The sequence below is a fragment of the Pelobates fuscus genome, chromosome 4 (genome assembly GCF_036172605.1).
Source record: "Pelobates fuscus isolate aPelFus1 chromosome 4, aPelFus1.pri, whole genome shotgun sequence".
Classification (NCBI taxonomy): domain Eukaryota; kingdom Metazoa; phylum Chordata; class Amphibia; order Anura; family Pelobatidae; genus Pelobates; species Pelobates fuscus.
In genome coordinates, this window is record NC_086320.1 from 242,565,774 (window position 1) to 242,588,628 (window position 22,855).

The following is a 22,855-nucleotide window of genomic DNA, read 5'->3' on the forward strand; positions in this document are numbered from 1 at the left end:
TTACTGCTTATCCTCTATCAATATTTTCTTTTCCCATCAATCATCCTTTTCTTTTCCTTTTCCTTTTTTTTGCCATATACGAAAATCCGAATCATAAATCAAACAAATTCCTTGTTTTGTGTACGGTGTTAAGGAATCACAATTCATTTGAATATTAATTCATATGCCTAATATATGTACAATGCATTGAAAATGGGTCAGTTACACTCTGCAGTAACTCTTTATTTAGAACAGTAATGAAACAGAACCAAACCCAAGCTGTGATATGCTCTTACTTTTGAAATTAAAGCAATCTTACCAACATGAAGTTACTTATGATTTCTAATCCATCGAGAATTGAATTCTGTGTTTCGGAATGCTTGAAGGAAACTTCTAAAGCCTGGGTTATTAATAGAACAACATATTCCACTAGCTCCCTCTGTAGTAGGATTTGACCAGGCTCAAAATATTCATCAAATATAGCTTTTGCACTGTTGATAATGACAACTGCACTGTTAGCAGTAACCTGATTGAAGGAAGAGAATATAAATTATCCATATTAGTAAAAAAAAAAAAAAAAGAAATACAGTTAATCAAACTAACCATGGCACTATAGTAATTGCCAATGAAAACAGAGCATGGAAATTCATAATTTAATTATCTAGACCAGGCCAACTTTAATATTGATTGGACACCGAGCAAGCATTTGCTTAAGCCTTCTGGACCCTGCCCTCCCACTATGTTTAATGACTGTGTGTGTATGATAACTGTCTTCAGTGAGTGAATGTAATAGAGTAGGTAAAAGGGGTAACTGTGGCAAGGTGATTGTGACATGTCCAGAAGAGTGATAGAACTAGGGTTGGCCGGGGAGTGTGACAGGTTTGGGGAATGATGATGACATGGTTGGAGGAGGTAGTGTGACAGGGTGAGGGGATGAAAATGTAACAGGATTATGGGGGATAATGTGCAGGGGAGGGCAGAGGGGATGTGTGCAGGGGATAACTTAACTCTCTGCCAGGCTGCTCTTCCTCTTCTCTCCGCAGGACAGAAGGCACAGAAGGTGACCTCACTTCACATCTTTCTGCACCCCCTCTTCCTCTCACTCACGGCACCACACTGAGACCTGGCAAGCAGAGCTGGATTGCTGCCATATCCTCCTCAGTGGGTGGGAGCAAGCACCTTGCAGCCCCCTCAAAGTGCCCCTCCCCCTCCCCCCTCCCTCCGCTACACCCTGATTATGTAGTAAAATAGTTCAATTCTGGCCTTGATGTGTGCCTATGAATTGCCTGTAATGCTATCATTAATAAACTAAAGTTAAGGTTGATCTCTTCTTGGTGTCATTAGCTACTAGCATCTATTTGCGTGCTAGGTAATCAGTAGGCTGACAATGTAACTTCCATGTTATACATTATATAGTTTAATGCACTACAATTTGAGGTTTAGTGAATATACCACAATCTATGAAATATATATATATATATATATATATATATATATATATATATATATATATATATATACACACATATATGTATATAATTTTTTATTATTATTATTTTTTTATTTTTTTTTAATGGACGCATCTCTAATTTCACCATGCAAATGTAAGGACTGGTGTGCAGATTTTTGTTTAACATTGTATTAACTATCCACAGACTACAGGTGGAAGGGGTTTTTAATCACATTTTTTTCTCCACCATAACCTTTTTGCTTTCCAAGTACTACCAAGCCTCAATATGCAAACCAGGAACCCACCTCAAGCTGATGATTTGAATTAACAATGAAACAGCTGTCCTTGAGTGGTTCACTGGCTTTGCATATTTTCCTAAGTTGTGTTTCAAAGCTGTTGTATACAGCAAACACAGAGCCAAAGGAATCCATGTTTAAAATGGAATGAGGCAAATATGTGATTCTTTGTTAAACTAATTTGCATATGCCCACCCATATTTGTGATTTCTGTGGGAAAAGCGAGTCTTATGACTTGACTGCTGTGCAGATTTTTGTTTAACATTGTGTATATATATATATATATAGTTGTGTACGGGATTATGAAAGGGGGCGTATACTTAAAGTGTAGTTTTGCTAAAACAAGAGTCGGTTAGGCATGTAAAAAAGGAGGCCCATCTGGATAGACTGATTGGGTGTGGTGGGAGGGGAATTTCCGGAATCAACGAAGACAGGTAAGCAAGGGGTTTACTGGGGTTATATAGGCCTTAAATCCCTCCCATAACTTCAGGCATATGCCTTCTATTTGTGTACGGGCTTATGAAAGGGGGCATATACTTAAAGTGAGTGTAGTTTTGATAAAACAAGAGTCGGTTGAGGTGTGCCGAAACAGACGAGAGGTTAGGCCTGTAAAAAGGAGGGCCAAAAAGTATGCAAACATGTTTATTTATTACAACAACAACATTAGACATATTATCCCCTTAACCCCTTCAGGACGGAGTCAATAGTGCACATTCTGATCAAAACAAAACGTAAACAAAAACTAGAATTTGCGCTATATGTCTGTTCACCCATATATGGAACATAATTTATTATGAATAAAATTAAAAAAAATGTGAGAAAATAAGATTTTGTTTTTAAATTTGCATTTCCGTCTGACATTTTAACTGTGAATGTCATAATACTGCATATATTCGTAATCAGCGATGTGTCATGAGTATAACAGTACCCCCCATTAACAGGTTTTATGTTGTTTTGGAAAGTTACAGGGTCAAATATAGAACATTCCATTTTCAAATTGAAATTTTCCAGATTAGTAATGTTACCTTTGAGACGGTGTGGTAGCCAGGAATGAGAATTACCCCCCATAATGGCATAGCATTTGGAAAAGTAGACAAGCCAAGGTATTGAAAGTGGGGTATGTTTAGTCTTTTTTAGTAGCCACTTAGTCACAAACACTGGCCAACGTTAGCGTTCATATTTGTTTTTGTGTGAAAAAAGCAAAAAACTAATATTTGGCCAGTGTTTGTGACTAAGTGGCTACTAAGAAAGACTGGACATACCCCACTTGCAATACCTCGGGTTGTCTACTTTTGCAAATGGTATGCCATCATGGGGGTAATTCTCATTCCTGGGCTACCATACACTCTCAAAGGCATCATAACCAATCTGGCAAATTTCAATGTGAAAAAAATGAAATGCAAGCCTTATATGTGACTCTCTAACTTTCCAAAACACCATAAAACCTGTACATGGGGGCTACTGTTATTCTCGGGAGACTTCACTAAACACAAATATTAGTGTTTTAAAAAGTAAAACATATTACAACAATAATATAGACCATAAAAGTGCCGTTCGCTTGTTAAAAATTCGAAAAACTTCACTTTTACTTAAAATATCATCGTTGTAATACAATTTACCAGTTTTAAACACTAATATTTGAGTTCAGCGAAGTCTCCCGAGTAAAACAGTACCCCCTATGTACAGGTTTTATGGTGTCTTGGAGAGTTACAGGGTCAAATATAGTGCTTGCGAGTTAAATTCTCTGCACTTTCTCCCTGTGTTGTCAGGCATGTCAATCAAATGTTAATTAATCAAATCACATAATTACGTTAAAAGATTATTTAAATATACACATAGAATTTTAATATATATGCATTTATAGGTATTTAAATTCTACGTGTATGCTAATGTAATCTTTTATGTAATTATATGTATTTATCTCTATATATATATATATATATATATATATATATATATATATATATATATATATATATATTTGTGGTTATTTGTATTTTATATATAGATAGATATATATAGAATGTCATTCTAAGTGTATTTTGTTACCGAAATATATATATTAATAACAAAATACAGTTAGAATGACATTACATATGCATATATAATTTATATTAAATTTTGTTTCAATATTTTATTTATTTTATTATTTTATTTATTTATTATTTTAATTATACGTATTTATATATAATATATATATATATATATATATATATATATATGTACATCTATTATATATAATATATATACATATTATATATATGTAACGTCATTCTAAGTGTATTTTAATATTAATATATATACTTATATTAATATTAAAATACACTTTGTATGACGTTAAATATATATAATATGTATATATATTCTATATATATATATATATAATATAAATACATATTATATATATATATATATATATATATATATATATATATATATATATATATATATATATATATATATATATATATATATTTAATTTATTTTTACACGTTTAATTTTTTTTTATTACTTTCCCACCCGCAGGGGGACTGTCTGATATTTCAAACGGTCCCCCTGCTGGCAGATCCATAGCCAGCTATAGGGGGCCATGTGATCGCTCTTTGAGAGCGATCACATGGCCCCCGGGGGCCTCATTTGCCGGAGGGAGGCTGCCTGGGCTCTCAGGCAGCCCCCCAGAAGAGGATCGCGGCGGAGGTGAGTACACCTCTCCTCCTGGGGGCTTAAGCCGTTACGACGTACCATGCCGCCGCAATGGCTTTAAAGCCCTTTTAATGCGGGACGGCATGGTATGTCGTAACGGCGTTAAGGGGTTAAGGACACAACTTCTGAAATAAAAAGGAATCATGACGGAATATTTCCATCATGTATCCTTAAAGGGACACTCCAGGCACCCAGACCACTTCTGCTCATTGGAGTGGTCTGGGTGCCAACTCCCACTACCCTTAACCCTGCAAGTGTAATTATTGCAGTTTTTTATAAACTTTTATAAACGCCATATTTGTAAGCTAGTTCCACCAGCTTGTGCAGATCCAGCTCTTCTCTATGGTGTGGGAAAGAAGAGCAAATTACATATAACCCAAAAGCTAACACGAATTCAGGAATATTCAGCTTCTTATTAAGCCTAGGATCTCTAGATTTCATTACCACGGATATATTGTCAAAAGTATAAGACCTGTTTTCGATTATATCCTGTGAGGCAATGAGGAGGGAAGCTAGATTAACATCTTTCCCTTCTAGTATGTCACGTTTTAGATTTTGTGGAATCAAATATACTGGGTTGATAATATTAGTTCTTTTGCAGGAACAGGAGTTACCTCCTGAGATTGTTTCGGGTTGTCCTAGTGGAATTTGTACTTCTGGGATGCTAGTTTGACTAGTGGCTTCCAGGTTATCTAACCTGTTGTTTATAGTAGCTACAGAAGCTACCAGTGAGGTCATCATACTCCGTAGTTCTGCCAAACTTTTTTTGTATTGTATATTCAGAACTAGGGCCCGGTGTTTCACCAACGTTTTGGGTGTTTAGTAAACGGGAAAGTTCAGCTTTCCTGGCTGTAGCCAGAAAGGGAATGTTTCTTCTATTCAGTCCAGTTGTGATTTTTGGAACAGTCCAGGATCTGTAGCTGGATGTCATACTGGACTGTCTTTGCTGAGCGCTAGACCTGGACGGGGTGCTTGCAAGCGATAGTTCATCGTCTCGTACTGAAGCGTTAGACATGCTATGGGCATGAGAGGAAACGTTCAGGTTAGGAAAAAACTGTTTTCTTTGTGTGTGTGTCTGTGTGCTGGCTGACTAGCTAGTGCCGCTCCATGGCGAAGCAGTTACACTAGGTTGGTGACTGGTGAGGCCCTGCTAGGTTCCAAGTGGCTTGAGAGGCTCTATCTATGAGTTGGCGTGAGGGGATTTTGTGGCCACCGAACGTTGTGGCGGGGTGTCGAAAATAAAATCTGTTGACACTTGTGTCTACTACATGGCTATACATACCTGTTTTGAAATCCTCAATAGGTCTAATAGCAATGAAACAATATCAACAATTTCCTCCTGCAAAACAAATCAATTATATTAATAAATACAATTTTCAAATCTTTTGAAAGTGGGTACACTTTTACTCGAGATATTAAGACTAATACATATTTTTTCATAATTTTCTTTATACACTAATCAGCCACAACATCAAAATCAGCCTCAACATTAAAATCAGAAGCAGGTCTATATAAATAATTAAATAAATAAAGTTAATATATAGTACAAGGATATGCTCATACCAGAGGCACTGTTAACAGCTAAGCAGAGACTGACAGCACTGACAACCAGACTGAGCAGATACACCAGAGAGCAAAGGCTAAGATAATCAAACTTACCCAGAGTTGAGACTGAACAGTACTGGAAGAATATCTCATAACATCGAGGCCCAGTAGCTACTGGACCTGAAAACAGACCACTGCATGCTGCCAGAACAGGAACCAGTCACCATTGCAGTCGAATATATCCAACAGAGAGCAGCACACATGAAGAGTTGGTAAGCCCCAGGACCTGATATGATCCACAACTACTGGATTAAGGAGTTAACAGTGCTGCATGAACGTCTAGCAGCACAAATGAACAAGCTACTAGCAACAGACTCCCACCCTGACTGGCTAACACAAGGCAGAACAATACTGATCATGAAGGACCCTCACAAGGGAACAGTACCATCCAACTACCTATCAATAACCTGCCTCCCCACAACATGGAATCTCCTGTCAGGCATTGTAGCCTCTAAGATCCAAGGGAATACGAGTCAATTTTTGAGCAATACTAAGAAGGGGATTGGAAACAACACCAGAGGATCAAAACACCTCTGGAGGTGATACCAATGTTCTCTTAGACAGCATTAGAGACTCATCGGCCTCAGACACAGTGTCCTTCGCCACCTCAAAGAGACGGCTTTCACAATCCCTAAACATCTGCGACACTCTCTTAACACACGACTATGTAGACCCATGGAGGATCATGCATCCCTCCGAAACTGACTTCACATGCCACACACCGGCTCACAACAGCTACTCCAGAATTGACAGATTTTTTTTATCAAAACTACATCCCTCACGAAAGTACTAGACACAGACATAGGTATGATCTCATGGTCAGACCACACTCCCATCACGCTGACATTCAGAGACAGGTTCCCCATCAGTGGTCAAACCTCATGGAGACTAAACGAATCATTGCTCAACAACCCACACATAATATCACAAGTCACACTAGACATGCAACACTACTTTGCAGATAATGTCACACCAGACACTGATCCAGAAATTATATGGCTAGCACATAAAGTGGTCATCAGAGGCAGCTTCATTTAGCATGCCAGCCATATTAAGAGAACCGAGCAAACGCAGTACATAAGCCTCATCAATGAGATGAAACTACTGACACACAGGAATAAACACTATCCCTCTCCTGACACGCAACGCAACCTACTTCATCTACAAACTAAATTACGAGATATAGAACCGGCCAAAACTACATACCTCCGTCAAAGATCCAAGCATACATTCTTTGCGGCGGGTAACAAAGCTGGAGCCAAATTGGCATCACAGCTCAAACAAAAAACAAGTGCCTCCTGAATCGCCTACCTCAAAGATGATCAGGGTCACAAAATCATAGACCCCAGGAAAATTGTAAATGAGTTTGCATCATATTATAGTAAACTGTACAACTTGCGAGACAACAAAAATATGCATATCCTGACCACAGCAGAAAGACGGGTTTCTAGCTGACTTACGCCTACCTTCTTTGACGCCGACCACAGTGCAGACCCTAAAACAACCCATAGCCTTAGAAGAAATCACACAAGCAATAGCAGGCCTACCAGCTCACAAATCACTGGGACCGGACGGTCTTCCCAATAGGTACTACAAAGAATTTTCCCATATCCTCGCCCCATATTTATTAGACCTGCACCGTCAAAGCAGTGCGAGAGGCGCACAACCTACAGATACACGCCTAGCCCATATTTCCACCCTGCCCAAGCCCGGCAAACTTCTCACAGTGTGTAAAAACTTACGGCCCATATCCCTATTAAATGGAGACGCTAAATTATATGCCAAAATCCTCAGCAACAGAGTGGCCCCACTCCTTGTCCAATTAGTACGTAACGACCAATCAGGGTTTGTTAAAAGCCGACAGGGCTCTGACAACACCCAGAGGATCCTCAACATACTAGCAACCGTGGAGGGCCGTGCGACCAGAGGCCTTCTCCTGGCACTAGATGCGGAGCAGGTCTTTGACCGCCTCAATTGGGCATACATGTACAAAGTCCTGAAGAAATATGACTCCCCATCCGAGATCATAACTAGGATTGGGGAACTGTACGGTGCACCGGCAGCCAAGGTGTCCAACTGAGGGTTCCTCTCCGACAAATTCCACATTACAAACGGGACACGCCGGGATGCCCCTTGCCCTTCTACTGTACATTTTATCACTGGAACCCATTACATTAAAAATACGCACACATCCACACATCAAGGGGGTTCAGGTGCTAGGAAGGGAACATAAACTAGCATTATTCACTGATGATGTTTTAGTGTCCCTGGAAGACCCAGAACACACTCTGCCGCACATTATGAAAACCCTGGAAGAATTTGGCCTAGTTTCTTACTACGTCTAAACCAAGACAAAACCCAGGCGGTACCATTCGGCCTGCCCAAAGAACAAACAAACCTTATGAAAGCACATTACCATTTCAACTGGAGGTCTTCCTCTCTTACATACTTAAAAATTGCAACATCCATTGCTGCAGTAATAAAACATAATTACCTACCCCTGCCACATATTTGCAAAACAGAAACCCTGAATTGGTCTCATACGAACATCTCCTGGTTAGGGAGAATTAATGCATACAAAATGACAATACTACCCAAAATTCTATATGTTTTTTGAATGCTCCCCCTTAAAATACCACAAACCCTACTCAATAAGCTCCAAAATACCTGCAACTCGTACATCTGGGGCAACAAAAACCCAGAATACCTAGCAGAGTACTGCAGACCCATATCAAACAAGGCGGAGTAGGCCTCCAAAATGTCAGCCAATACTACAAAGCCTCGGCACTAGCAGCGGGCATACTCCTGCACTCATTATAAGAAAAAGGGTGCGCTGTGTCTTTAAGACACAAAAGTGTGCAATATTTCTTTAAGACGTATCTCAGTGCTTGTGGTAATTTACAATTTCTATATTGTAGGTGTAATATTATCTTATACACACGTGTAAATACACAAAAGTGCAAAAGTGCAAATATCTCTAATATAACAGTACTAGAGTGCAACACAAAATTTGGATAAATGGAGTGCATACAATACCCAGCTGTATATACCCTGGATTGGTTACTCCAGATTACTTGTACATATATATAAAAAGCAAAAGGAAAAATACATAGCGTGATACAGTATAATAAATTGGCATGTGGAGACAATATATCTATAGGTACACTCACAAGTGGAGAGCAGATAAGTCTGCTCTAACTGTATCCGCTTTGTATATAAAAGATTCACAAGATGGCAGCAGCTTGAAACGAAATTGACTTTAATATCTGCAAAACTTCACAATTATAAAACGGTGTCACTTAGCTCCCTCAGCCCTTCTCTGGAAAAATGTTCTGTTCGGTTTGGTTGCCGGCTAACACAATACCGCAATATCGCAAACACTTCCTGGAGGCGGAGCCTAGTGACGTAACCACGGGACATGCATGATGACGCGTTTCGCCTCAGATTCGGCTTCCTCAGATCACACTCCCATCCTGCTGCTGTCTTCTTTTTTAAATCCACTCACATGGGCGTGTATCCGCCCATTATATCCTCTCATTGGTTAGAAATGTAGTCTCTATGTGTTATTCCGAAACTCTTCATTAAAACGTTCATTCATAGAGTCCTTATCACCTAAACAGCATTTTCTTACATCACATATCTAAACAATCTTATTCTGTGTAAACCATATTCATATTATACACATCTACTCAATCTAAGTGAGAGAAGAAGGAATATATTAGTCAAATGTTACATATACTAAAAAAACAAGTTAAAATCTCTAGAAAATCTTTATTATAAAATATACTTTAATTTATAAAAACTAAACTCAAGATAAAATGAATAAAAATGCAAAATTATATTGTTATATTGATATATAAAACAAGAGAATGGGGGATGGGTCTGCACCACTGTATACAACAGATAATAATATTAAGTCCAATGGGATCTGTATCGTTGTGTCCAACGTTCTACTTTATACGATATCCAGAAGATGTCAATGACATAGAGGATAGTCCAATTGTATAAAAAATAGAAGAATTCTTACTTACAGTTGGCAGAGCTACTACAGCTCTGGTGTGAATGGCTTATAGCGGTATTATCCCCGCTTGCAGGATATAAGGCAAGTGTCCTCTTCTATGTAGTGGCAGCTAACCAAGTTGGAAATAAAAATGGAAACAATAATGGTGCAGTATGTTCCACACATGCGATAAAAGATATAAAATATATTAGATACACTCACATTCGGTAGAGCTTCCGCTAGCTCTAGGTTGTTAGGCGTGCAACGGTATAATCCCCGCTTGCAGGATATAGGATGAGTGATCTTGACGCGAATATCAATAGCTCGGAGAGAAGATAAAACAGCGATAGTGCTCTCAATAAAATCTTTGGTGATAAAATAAAATAATAAAATATACTCACAATATATAGGGCAGACTAACTGCTCTATGTAACAGCGTAGGTGGTATAATCCCCACCTGGGATTCTTTGGAGTATTATATCCAGGAAATAAAAAATAAAAGAAGTATACGGTATAAAATATATATAAAAGCCAGGTAGTAATAAAAGATGATGGTTTAGACGTAAAAAGGACCAAAATCTATTTTATTAACAGTATATAAAAACAGTAAAAATATCCAATTTTTTGTTATATCGATATATGGCTACAAGATCTAGTAAAGATAGGCCCGTCCTATTTATAAGACACCACAGAAGTGATAAAGATTTTAAAGGAAATAAAGTGGGAGGACTCTTTTATACTAGTCACTAGTGATGTATCTTCCCTATATACTTCAATTACTCACGAACTAGGATGTAGAGAGATCAGGAAGATTTTGGAAGAATCTGGAAAATTCAGCTATCCACATGTAGAATTTTTAATGGACAGTATACGTTAGATTTTAAATAACAATTACTTCTTTTTTAATTCCCAGTTTTATCTCCAATGTCAGGGTAACGCGATGGGGACTAGGTTCGCCCCTAGTTATGCAAATTTATTTATGTCAAGTTGGGAAAATATCCATATTTATAACAGTCAAGAATGGGGGGCGGACCTAGTCTCATATCATAGGTACATAGATGATATGTTTTTTATATGGAGAGGTACGGAGTCACACTTAGAGAGTTTTTTAAATCTATTAAATGAAAATAATTGGGGCATTCATCTTACCAGTACCTATAGTAGAAACAATATTAGCTTCCTAGATTTGGACATTCATGTGGAAGGAGGGGATATTAAAACTAAAAAATGTTTGTGGATGCAAACAGCTCTGTATTATATAACAGTGGTCATTATACCCCCTGGCTGGATAATATCCCAAAAGGACAGTTACAAAGATTGAGAAGAAACTGTACAGAGTTAGATGTTTTTAAAGATCAGGCCAATATCCTTATGGATAAGTTTTCAGAGAAAAAATACTCAAAAAGCATATTAGATAGGGCATATGAGGAAGTGAGCCAACTCGACCAGGATGATGCAATTATGGGACGAAAAAATAGGCAAATTGAAGAAAAAGATAATAAGATGCCCTTAGTTTTTGATTATAATAGTGATTCTAGAAAAATGAGGTCCATAATCAACAAACATTGGGACTTACTAAAGAAAGACAAAGAGTTGGCAGGAATTATACCAGAGAGGCCTTTTATTACTTTTAGAGGTGCACCAAATTTTAAAAGACTTTTAACTTTTAATCACCCCAAGAAAAGAAGTAAGAACAACGTTTTTAAACAATAAGAGTGGTTTTTATTCATGTGGAAAGTGCATGGGCTGCAAATGCAGCAAAAATAAAACTCTAAAAGGAATAAGTAAATTTAAAGCGAGACAAAAGGATCAGGAATTTTCTATAAAGGATTTTATAACTTGCTGTAGTAAAAATGTAATTTATGGGGGCGTGGCCTGACAGCCGATGGAGTAGGACGCAGACAGCGAGAGCTCCTAGGCCCCAACCCGCCTAAACGTTAAACACGCCGCAAAAGTGCCGATTCTATGGGGAAAACAAAACGAGGGGCTACCCCTAGACCTCCGCACACACCAGCTACCCAGACTCCGGGCCCGATGGACGATTTTCTGTCCTCCCCGCACTCGTTTGGGGGCCCGCGGGACCAAAGCAAGATGGCGCCCACATCCCCGGGATCAAGCAGCCGGGCTGACTCCACGAGGAGCTCCCCAAGAGAGGATGCAATATCCCAGATGTCCGCAGACCTTGCTGCAATTTCTGCCAACATGCTAACTCGCAGCGACAAAACGGAGCTCATAGCCGAGCTCAGGTCAGTTATCAGAGAGGAAGTGGCTGCAGTGAGGAGGGACCTCGCGGTCCTGGAAACGCGGGTGGATGCCCTGGAAGAACACCGCCTGCATACTGAACACCACATGCAGACGGCCGACTTGGCAGCCTCGAGGCAAGGCAATATTCTTCTAGACCTCAGGCGGCAGATGGAAGACCTCGATAATAGAGGATGCCGGAACAATATTCGCATACGAGGCTTCCCGGAATCAGAAGGGGAGTCGCCCCGGGAACAGCTAACGGGCCTGTTCACCCACATACTCGGTGCTGACGCACCTACAGATTTCGGCCTGGAGAGAGCACACAGAGCACTCAGGTCCCCGCGCAGGGACGGCCTACCAAGGGACTTGATATGCTGCTTACAGTCGTTCCAGCTGAAGGAGTCCATTATGAGGGCTGCCAGAACGCAACGCACAATCAGATATAATGACGCCCATATATCCCTGTACCAGGACTTGTCTACACTTACACTAGATGCCCGGAGGGCCTTGAAACCTCTTACCAACCTCATGCGAGAGAAACGGATCCCTTACAAATGGGGGTTCCCGTTTAGCCTGCAAGCCAGAACGGACAACCAGTGGCACGTGCTGAGATGGCCTAATGATCTCCCCCGCTTCCTGCGGGCCGTCGGCCTCCCTCCCATGACAATCTCAAATTGGATCCTGGATTGCCCTCCAGCTAGACCTACCGGCCCCGCTGTCCCAGCTGACAACCTCACAGACAACGGCTCGGGCCCGAGCCAGAGGCGCGGCGGACCAGTGGGCCCCGAAGAATAAGCGACAACACCCCAGGCTCCGGCCCCTGGCAGCGGTTGCCTGGACACCGGACCCACGCGACATCAGCAGAGCTGAGACTGACAACTGCCCACCTCGCCTATGGAGGGAACCGGGGGCTCCGAAGTGGTAAGAACTGCCCAATCTGGTATGTACTGCACACCCTCCCCCCCCCCCCCCGCGCACCTTGCTTGACTCTTAGCCCGGGAACTACGCCCGCTTGGGTGGGGGAAGGGCCATGGGGATGGCGGGCCCGCTGGACACAGGACTCTGGCTTTCACCCCCGGCAACAACAGTTATGGGGGGGCACGTTACAAATTTGGGTGGCTGGGCTTGGGGACAGGGCGGGAAATCCCTTCCGGGGTTACAGGTCTCCACCATGCCACACACTTGTCACGTTAAGGGTTTGTTTCGGAACTCCCCGCCATAGGAACTAGGAAACTGCAAGCTAATACAGCCGAGACATGTACGCTTATGCCACACGGGGCCTGGGATCCCCTTGGCTCCCGTAATTAGGCCGGCCATTGCTCTGTTACCGGGGGTCCCCTGAATACTTGGGTTGGGCGGGGGGGAGGGGTTGGACGGGTCGTGGGGGCACGCCTGCCGTACCCCCGGAGCTTCGTGGGCCCCCTCCTCGCTGTTGTGAGCAGGGGCGGGGTCTGGAGACGGGGTCCGGCGGCCGAGCACCCCGGGTAATCGGGCTTGGGGAATGTTGCATGTTAAAGGTACTCTACATGTTCACAAGTTACCGTATTTATTAACTTCTGCTTATTGTTATGTGTTACGTTGTGTATCCTTCTACACATGGTACGATTAGACAGTCGGGGCCCACGGACGTAAATAACTGACCCGGGGATTTGGGTAGGCCTGGATAGCACGCTTACGGTCCCAACCTCCGCAGATGACGCCCTGACACACAGACATGCTTTCTGGGTACCGACTGACGGAGAACCCGGACACAGCCAGACGGACGCTGGATAGGGTGAGGCCCCCCCAGACTTATTTCATGATGCCCCCCGTCAAGATGCCCGCCGCCCGCACGGACCTAAGGTCCGCCCCCACATGATACTACCTTAGACAGTTACCTATGACCACTAGTAACCGCCACCAGCGGGTTGGGAGCCCTGAGAGATGTTTGCTGACGGACTTAATACAACCGAACGACTGACAACATCGGTTGCCTCCCTCGCACCTCAAGCAATGAACCTGTACTGTATATACCGGTCGGAGTTCGGAGGGACTACAGGCTAGCACCCACCGACGACTCTCCCCGACCGTGGTTCGACGTTGCATTTACCCCTCACGCCTACCCCCTCTCCTTTCTTTCCTGCCCCCCCCCCTGCCCTACCGCACTTGACCTTTCCCTCCCTCCCGTTTCACTCCGGGTCCCGGGGGGATCCCCGGTTCGCGTGGCCATGTCGGAGGTACGCCCAGCTCAGCTAAAGCTTTGGTCAAACAACACCCGCGGCCTGAACTCCCCTGAAAAGCGCGCCCAACTGCTGCGCCTACTATGGGCAGAGAGAGTGTCAGTAGCATTCTTGCAGGAGACGTACTTCGTGAGCCGAGCCCAGCCGAAACTAGAGAACAGCCGCTTCCCTCAGGGGTTCTTTGCGAACCACCCAGACGCTAAGAAAACAGGGGTTGCGATTTTAGTTGCACACTCGATCCCATACCAACACACAGAAACACTTGCAGACCCAAACGGGAGGTACATTTTCATCAAAGGCTCCATAGCTGACCACACATACACATTCGCTTGCATATACAGCCCAAACCGAGCGCAGCACACGTTCCTAGCCAAAACACTGTCCAAACTGGAACGCTTCAGGGACGGCCTCCTGATCCTGGCAGGGGATCTAAACTTACCATTAGACCCCCACATTGACACCTCGAAAGGGACATGCACAATCCCACCACACTGCCTACACACTGCCAGGAAGGCCCTACACAAGGCGGGATTGGTTGACTGTTGGAGGACGGCCCACCCTGACGACAGGGACTTCACAAGCTACTCGTCGGTACACAAACAATATAGTCGCATAGATTATATCTTCATGCCACAGGAACACCTGACGCTCCTCCGAGACGCACACATAGGGATTGTCCGCCAGTCTGACCATGACCCGACATCAATACAGATAAACTCCCCCCTATATAAACCAGTAGAGCGCCAGTGGAAACTTAATGAATCCTTACTGACCGACCTGGTAGCCCGCACCGCAGCACAGCGCACTATCACCCATTACTTTGAAACAAACGAGACTCCCGACATGCCCCCTTTGACTTTATGGGAAGCTCATAATTGTGTGATGCGTGGGCACTTTATATCAGTGTGTACGCAACGCAAGAAGGAGAAGTCCCGACACATTACGGACCTGACGAGGAGGATTGCAGACCTGGAGAGTTCCCACAAACAGACGCTGGACGACGACACTTATCTTCAACTGACAGAGACTCGGAGGGAACTCCGGGAACACCTGGCTCAAGGCCATCTGCAATTACTGCGCAAATCCACAAGGTTCTTCTATGAACACTCCAACAAGAGTGGTAAACTCCTGGCGACAATGCTTCGTTCACGGAGACGGTCTCAACATATCCATAAGATCCAGACGCGGGCCGGCCACCACACTAATATGCCCAAGGGGATTATGGCGGCATTTGAAGCGTACTACACGGATCTCTATAATCAGAAACAGGCCACGCAAGCCGCACGAGACGTGTCCCAACGCCGGAGGATCACGGACTACCTGTCACAACACGTTACACGCAAGTTGTCACCGGAACTCGCAGAAGACCTGGAGAGCCCCCTAACGCTCGAAGAGCTGGCCGTGGCGCTAAAGAATTCAAAGCCGCACCGAGCTCCGGGACCAGATGGTCTACCGCTCACGTACCTTCGCACGTTTCGAGACACACTCATGCCTAAACTACTTGCTGGACTCAACTCCCTGCGGGACGGAGGACGCTTTCCAGTGGATACCCTAGCGGCGACTGTCACGGTCATCCCCAAAGAGGGCAAGGACCCGACCGTCTGTGCGAACTACAGACCCATCTCCTTACTAAACGCAGACTTGAAGCTATACACCAAAGCTCTATCCCTCAGACTGACCCACATACTACCAGACCTCGTCCACCCGGATCAAGTGGGATTTATCCCGGGTAGAGAAGCCAGAGACAATACGATACGTGCACTCAACGTTATCCATACCGCCAGAATATCTAACCGTGACACCGTACTCGTGTCGACTGATGCCGAAAAGGCGTTTGACCGGGTGGACTGGATGTTCATGGACGAAACACTGCGACATATGGGCTTCGGGCCACACATGCGCTCATGGATAGCGGCGCTATACACCACGCCGACAGCCAGGATCAGGATCAACGGAGCCCTGACGAACGCCTTCCCAATCTGCAACGGCACCCGCCAGGGATGCCCACTTTCGCCCCTCTTGTTTGCCCTCACCCTGGAACCTTTCCTGGAGGCGGTGAGGCGAGATGGGGGCATCAGGGGGGTTCGAGTGGGAGGAGAGGAGCATCGTGTGGTGGCGTACGCCGACGATATGCTCTTCTTCCTGGAACAACCGTTGATCTCGGTCCCTAACCTCTTGCAGGCATTCGAGACCTACGGACGACTATCCAACCTGAAATTGAACATAGATAAGTCCGAAGCCATGCCCATAACACGGAACGAGGACCTCGCCAAACACCTTAGCTCCCAATTCCGTTTCTCTTGGAGCACTACCAAACTTCGCTACCTCGGTACCTGGTTGCCGAGAGACTTGGCTCAGCTTTATCAACTGAACTTCCTCCCCATCCTCTCGACCATACAGAAAGACCTGACGAAGTGGACAGGACAATACATTACCTGGTTCGGCCGCATAAGTGCTGTCAAAATGAACATCTTGCCTCGCATCCTCTACCTGTTCGCAACCCTCCCCACGAGGATTCCACAGGCATTCTTCAAATCAGCGACGACGGCCATCAGACGCTTCGTATGGAACCAGAAACCGACCCGCATTCGTAGGACCACCCTGGAACGCCCCAAGGCTGCCGGAGGTGTGGGACTCCCATCCCTACAGACCTACTACCAGGCCACACACCTACATAGAATAGTAGACTGGCACGCCCATCCCAGCCCCAAACGGTGGGTACAGATGGAGAAAAGACAATCCCTGGGCACCGTCCCATCCAAACTCTGCCTAGGACGGCTCACCTTCAAGGACCTGCAAACGGGCAATCCCATCATCGACGCCACGCTCAGAGTGTGGTGCGGCCTCTGATTCGCCCGCCGCCTGACTACCTCCCCGAACCCCCTTACCCCCATTACCTACAACCCGGACCTCGCAGGGGGCCTCCCCCCGGCCGCCCTCAAACGCATCCAGGGGGCAGACTGGATCTACCTACATCAATGGATCTCGGGGGGTGAGGTCAGACGGCTGGCGGACTTGATGGAGGGACCTCCCACCCAACTAGATGCATTCCACCACCACCAGGTAAAGGCATACCACGCACAAATAGCAGGTAGAGCCCACCTCCACAGGCAGCTCACGGACTTCGAGCAATTGTGCACTGACAGAAGACACATAGAACACGGGGTCTCCCACATGTATGCTATCCTCCTGACATCGAGGGGAAGCAGCCCGCTAGGCTTCACTGGTAAATGGGAAAAAGAGACGGGGACCCAACTAACAGATCAGGAATGGGGGAAAATCTTCCTCCTCACACACAAATGCTCAATAAGTTCAAAGTTCCAAGAAACCAGCTACAAACTCCTGACGCAATGCTATCGGACGCCGGAGACCCTCAAACGTATGCAGGTTGCGACCACAGGGGACTGTTGGAGATGCGGGTCCGGACCCGGCACGAACATACACATATGGTGGACGTGCCCACGCATCACACCATTTTGGCAAATGATCAATACAAAGATCAGAGAGATTATAGGTTCGGACCTCCCCCTCCTACCCCTGACGATGCTGCTACACCACACGCCGGTACCCATGCGAACATACAAAAATTCCCTCACCATACACTTGCTCACCGCAGCGAAAGCCCTCATACCACTACACTGGAAACGCACCACAGTGCCCACATTCACACAATGGGTTGACAAGGTAGAAAACATTTATGACATGGAAATCATGACCGCCTCCCTGCAGGAGCGCTCTGACAAATGTGCCCTCAAATGGCACCCCTGGAAATCTTATATATCTAATGGATCGACATAGTAGGCTCCCCAGGGCTAGATGCTTGGGGATGGCTGAGTCGCGACCAACAGTGACACGTTGGATGTCCACTCACGGGAAGTGCCTGTGGCATGGCCCCGGGTGCCGGAGAGGTCCCGCCCGGAATACCCCCCCCCTTCCTCCCTCCCCCCCTCCCCCCCTCCCCCCCTCCCCCCCTCCCCCCCTCCCCCCCTCCCCCCCCCCACCCAACCCCATCCGCATATCCCTTCTCCCAGACTCCCAGGGAACCTGGGACGCTTGATAACTAACGACTTACCCCGACCAGGACAGGTGCTGACCATTAGAGGGCTATAACGCTGAATACCGGGATAACTACTGAGACGGGGTCACTAGACTCGAACTTAGAGGAGAGACTAGCCATTAGGATAACCCCTTATGACGCATTATAGAGGTACTAAGCCTTGATACGCATGTTTCCCAACATAGCACAACACCGCTGACCTACTACACGGCTCTTAGTTACCGAGATCAACCCTGAACAGCCGCAACTACTAAGCACCCTATATGGAAGGAGAGAGAATCTGATAATAAATACCCCCCAAGACATTACCATCCCCCTCTGTCCCCATACTACATTTAGTCTACTAATAGCCCGCAGGATTATGCACACTGTTAAATGAATCCTTATAGTTTTACTGTACAACTGAAGACTCTATGTTGATAATTACTGATAATTCTTTGCTTTTCTTTTCTTTGTTTTTTTAAAAAACAAAACAAAAAAAAAACAATGAGGCATCAATATTTTGAAACTGTACTGTTATGACAACACTGATGTAACCACCCTGTGATGTAACTTACTGGTACTTTTCCATGTTTTTTCTTCTGTACCCGATCGCATATGCCTTGAATAAAATAATGATTGACAAAAAAAAAAAAAAAATGTAATTTATTTGTTAATTTGTCCATGTGGGTTGCAATATGTAGGTCGCACAATACGTCCCCTTCATAAACGTATTTATGAACATGTGTATAATATAAAACGGGGCTATGAGCAACACAGCGTTTCAGCCCATTTTAATAAATACCACAAAAAGGATCCTAATGGGTTAATCTTTCTAGGTATTCAAATAGTTAATAAAGCCTGGAGAGGAGGAGATCATATAAATGCAATAGGTAGGGAAGAAATGAAATGGGTACATCGCTTGGGAACTTTAGAAGAGGTTTAAATATAGAATTTGATTTGTACAATTTCCTGTAACATATACAATATAATTTTGCATTTTTATTCATTTTATCTTGAGTTTAGTTTTTATAAATTAAAGTATATTTTATAATAAAGATTTTCTAGAGATTTTAACTTGTTTTTTTAGTATATGTAACATTTGACTAATATATTCCTTCTTCTCTCACTTAGATTGAGTAGATGTGTATAATATGAATATGGTTTACACAGAATAAGATTGTTTAGATATGTGCTGTAAGAAAATGCAGTTTAGGTGATAAGGACTCTCTGAATGAACGTTTTAATGAAGAGTTTCGGAATAACACATAGAGACTACATTTCTAACCAATGAGAGGATATAATGGGCGGATACACGCCCATGTTAGTGGATTTAAAAAGAAGACAGCAGCAGGATGGGAGTGTGATCTGAGGAAGCCGAATCTGAGGCGAAACGCGTCATCACGCACGTCCCGTGGTTACGTCACTAGGCTCCGCCTCCAGGAAGTGTTTGCGATATTGCAGTATTGTGTTAGCCGGCAACCAAACCGAACATTTTTCCAGAGAAGGGCTGAGGGAGCTAAGTGACACCGTTTAATAATTGTGAAGTTTTGCAGATATTAAAGTCAATTTCGTTTCAAGCTTCTGCCGTCTTGTGAATCTTTTATATACAAAGCGGATACAGTTAGAGCAGACTTATCTGCTCTCCACTTGTGAGTGTACCTATAGATATATTGTCTCCACATGCCAATTTATTATACTGTATCACGCTATGTATTTTTCTTTTTGCTTTTTATATATATGTACAAGTAATCTGGAGTAACCCAATCCAGGGTATATACAGCTGGGTATTGTATGCACTCCATTTATCCGAATTTTGTGTTGCACTCTAGTACTGTTATATTAGAGATATTTGCACTTTTGTGTATTTACACGTGTGTATAAGATAATATTACACCTACAATATAGAAATTGTGAATTACCACAAGCACTGAAATACGTCTTAAAGAAATATTGCACACTTTTTTGTCTTAAAGACACAGCGCACCCTTTTTCTTATATTGTCGTATTCTGAGTGTTTTATGAGTTATTGCACTTTATAAGGGAGCTGCTTTTAAAGTTTTTTAGGTTTTTTGTATATCAGCATTTACGAATTTTAGACGTGTATTGAGCGCCTTCTGTAACTTGTTCTTTTTTCTGGTGTATACGTCTGCACTCACCTGTAGGGGGACACTACAATGGGTGGATATGGAGAACCCACAAATTCAGGGACACAATATTGTAGACTATATGTGGACACCCAAACACATCAGAACCCCTAAGATAGACTTACTTCCCACCACAAAGTTTACACTTAACATATGGGATACGTTCATGATCACACTAGACTGTAAGGATCATTTCCATGTCAGTGCGCCCCTGACTGCCCTAGAGGCTACGACCCCAGACATCCCACTGAAGCAGTGGGTCTCAGCGGGAGTCACCCATATCCAGCAATTACTCGATAACAAAGGGGTGATGCCATTTGCAGACCTACAAACCCAATGGCATCTATCAACTAACGCTCTCTTCACATACCTACGACTAAAAGGCATAATATGTACGCACGTACAACTCCAGCCAAGCAAAACTAATGTTAGCACTCCACCAGCAGTAGCCATCCTTGACAGGTGCTGGAGCAACCCAGGAAAACCAAAAGCCATATCCCTTTGCTACAAATTATGGGAACATATGTTGCCAACTCCAACCCCGCTTTGTAAAATAAAATGGGAGGAAGACTGCTCCATAAAACTCTCTGATGCAGACTAGACAGGGGCTCTCAATAATCTATCCAGACTAACGTGATGTTATACACATATAGAGGTCCAAAATCTACAAAATCTACCCCACAGTACCTCCTGTTTGCTGGAGATGCTCATCAGCAGAGGGATCGTTCCTACACATATGATGGACCTGCCCAGTTATCCAAAACCTGTGGACGGAAGTCCAAAACACAATGACAAAATTACAAATCCTTACCCTTCCAAAGGACCCGCAGACATACCTACTACTTCTATTTCCCATATATTTCACTAAGACACACAGACAAGTGTGTGCTATCATACTCCTGGCCGCCAGGAACCTACTGACACTAAACTGGAAATCACAAATATGTCCCTCAAAAACCCAACTCTGGGACAAAATACAGCAATACCATATATACAAATGTATGACCTTATCCAATAGTGTAGAAACACAAAAATTCCAAATCATCTGGAAACCCTGGGTGGATCTGCATACACATACTGAGCACAATGGAACACAAGTCCAAATGAGAGGAGAAAGTTTCCAATACCACCCTAAGACCCGGGGTCACCCTCATCCTCGTAAACACAAGTGTATTATGTAAATCAAGAAATTGATGGCTCATACTCAAGGAGTAATCACCCACGTTGAAAATCTGTTAACTAATTGTTATATGAATATGCAACCGACAAAATAACGGCACTGCACTGCTGAACAGTCATACTTATCATTGCACTACACACCGTGATCTGTTAACCACCCCTTTTGCTTTCTGTAACCCCTCCCCCCTCCACGCATACAATGCACAATTGTATTGCTATTTGGACATATTTGAAATGATTCCCCTCCTCACACTTTTCTTTTTTCTGTACCCTAAATACTTGAAAACCAATAAAATTACAAATTAAAAACCAACAACTAGGGGGGCGTGGCTACGGACCGCATGGAGCCGGACGCATAAACTGTGAGCTCTGCCGTATCGTGATCTCCACAGTGTGTTTTCACAGTGAGACGGCCGCACAAAATAACCTTACCAGACACTGAACACACCCTGCACACAATGGCAACGAAATCACAAAGAAAAATGAATCAGAAAACGATTGATTTTCACCTAAATCCGCAGCTCAATACTCCCATGCGAATCCAAGATGGCGCCGAAGACACCGGATCGCCCACACTGGAGCATGAGGTAGGAGACAGCCAAAACAGCTTTGACAGCACTGTCATAACCCCTGCCACTGACGCATCAATCAGCACTATGCTGGACAGACTTAAAGCAGCATTATGCTCTGACTTACAGAAAATGGCATCTGATATTAGAGCTGACATCCAGAAACAGAGGGACTACTTACAGCGCACAATGACCTGGCAGAAGCACATGTGGCGCTAGAAAATAAAGTCAAATATTTGGAAGGGAAAATTGCTGATAATGAGGACGGGGACAGGAGAAACAACATTAGGATCCGTGGAATACCCGGAAATGTGGGACCACGTGACCTCACACAGTTTGTGCAGAAGTTGTTTAAAGCTATGGTTCCCTCATTAACAGAGGCCGACCTCCGCCTGGATAGAACACACAGACTACCTAAACCGAGATAT

At 43.8% G+C, this 22,855-nt stretch overlaps 1 protein-coding gene across 1 annotated transcript in view; it reads right to left on the minus strand.

The window, feature by feature from the left end:
- Window positions 1–283: 283 nt before the first annotated feature.
- LOC134609419 (polycystin-1-like protein 1) overlaps window positions 284–22,855 on the minus strand; it is a 201,735-nt gene continuing 179,163 nt past the window's right edge. The window contains exons 6-7 of the mRNA XM_063453095.1: window positions 5,711–5,767; window positions 284–505 (exon numbers count right to left, since the gene is read on the minus strand). Of these exons, the coding sequence (XP_063309165.1) occupies window positions 284–505; window positions 5,711–5,767 (279 nt within the window). The remainder of the gene's footprint in view (window positions 506–5,710; window positions 5,768–22,855) is intronic.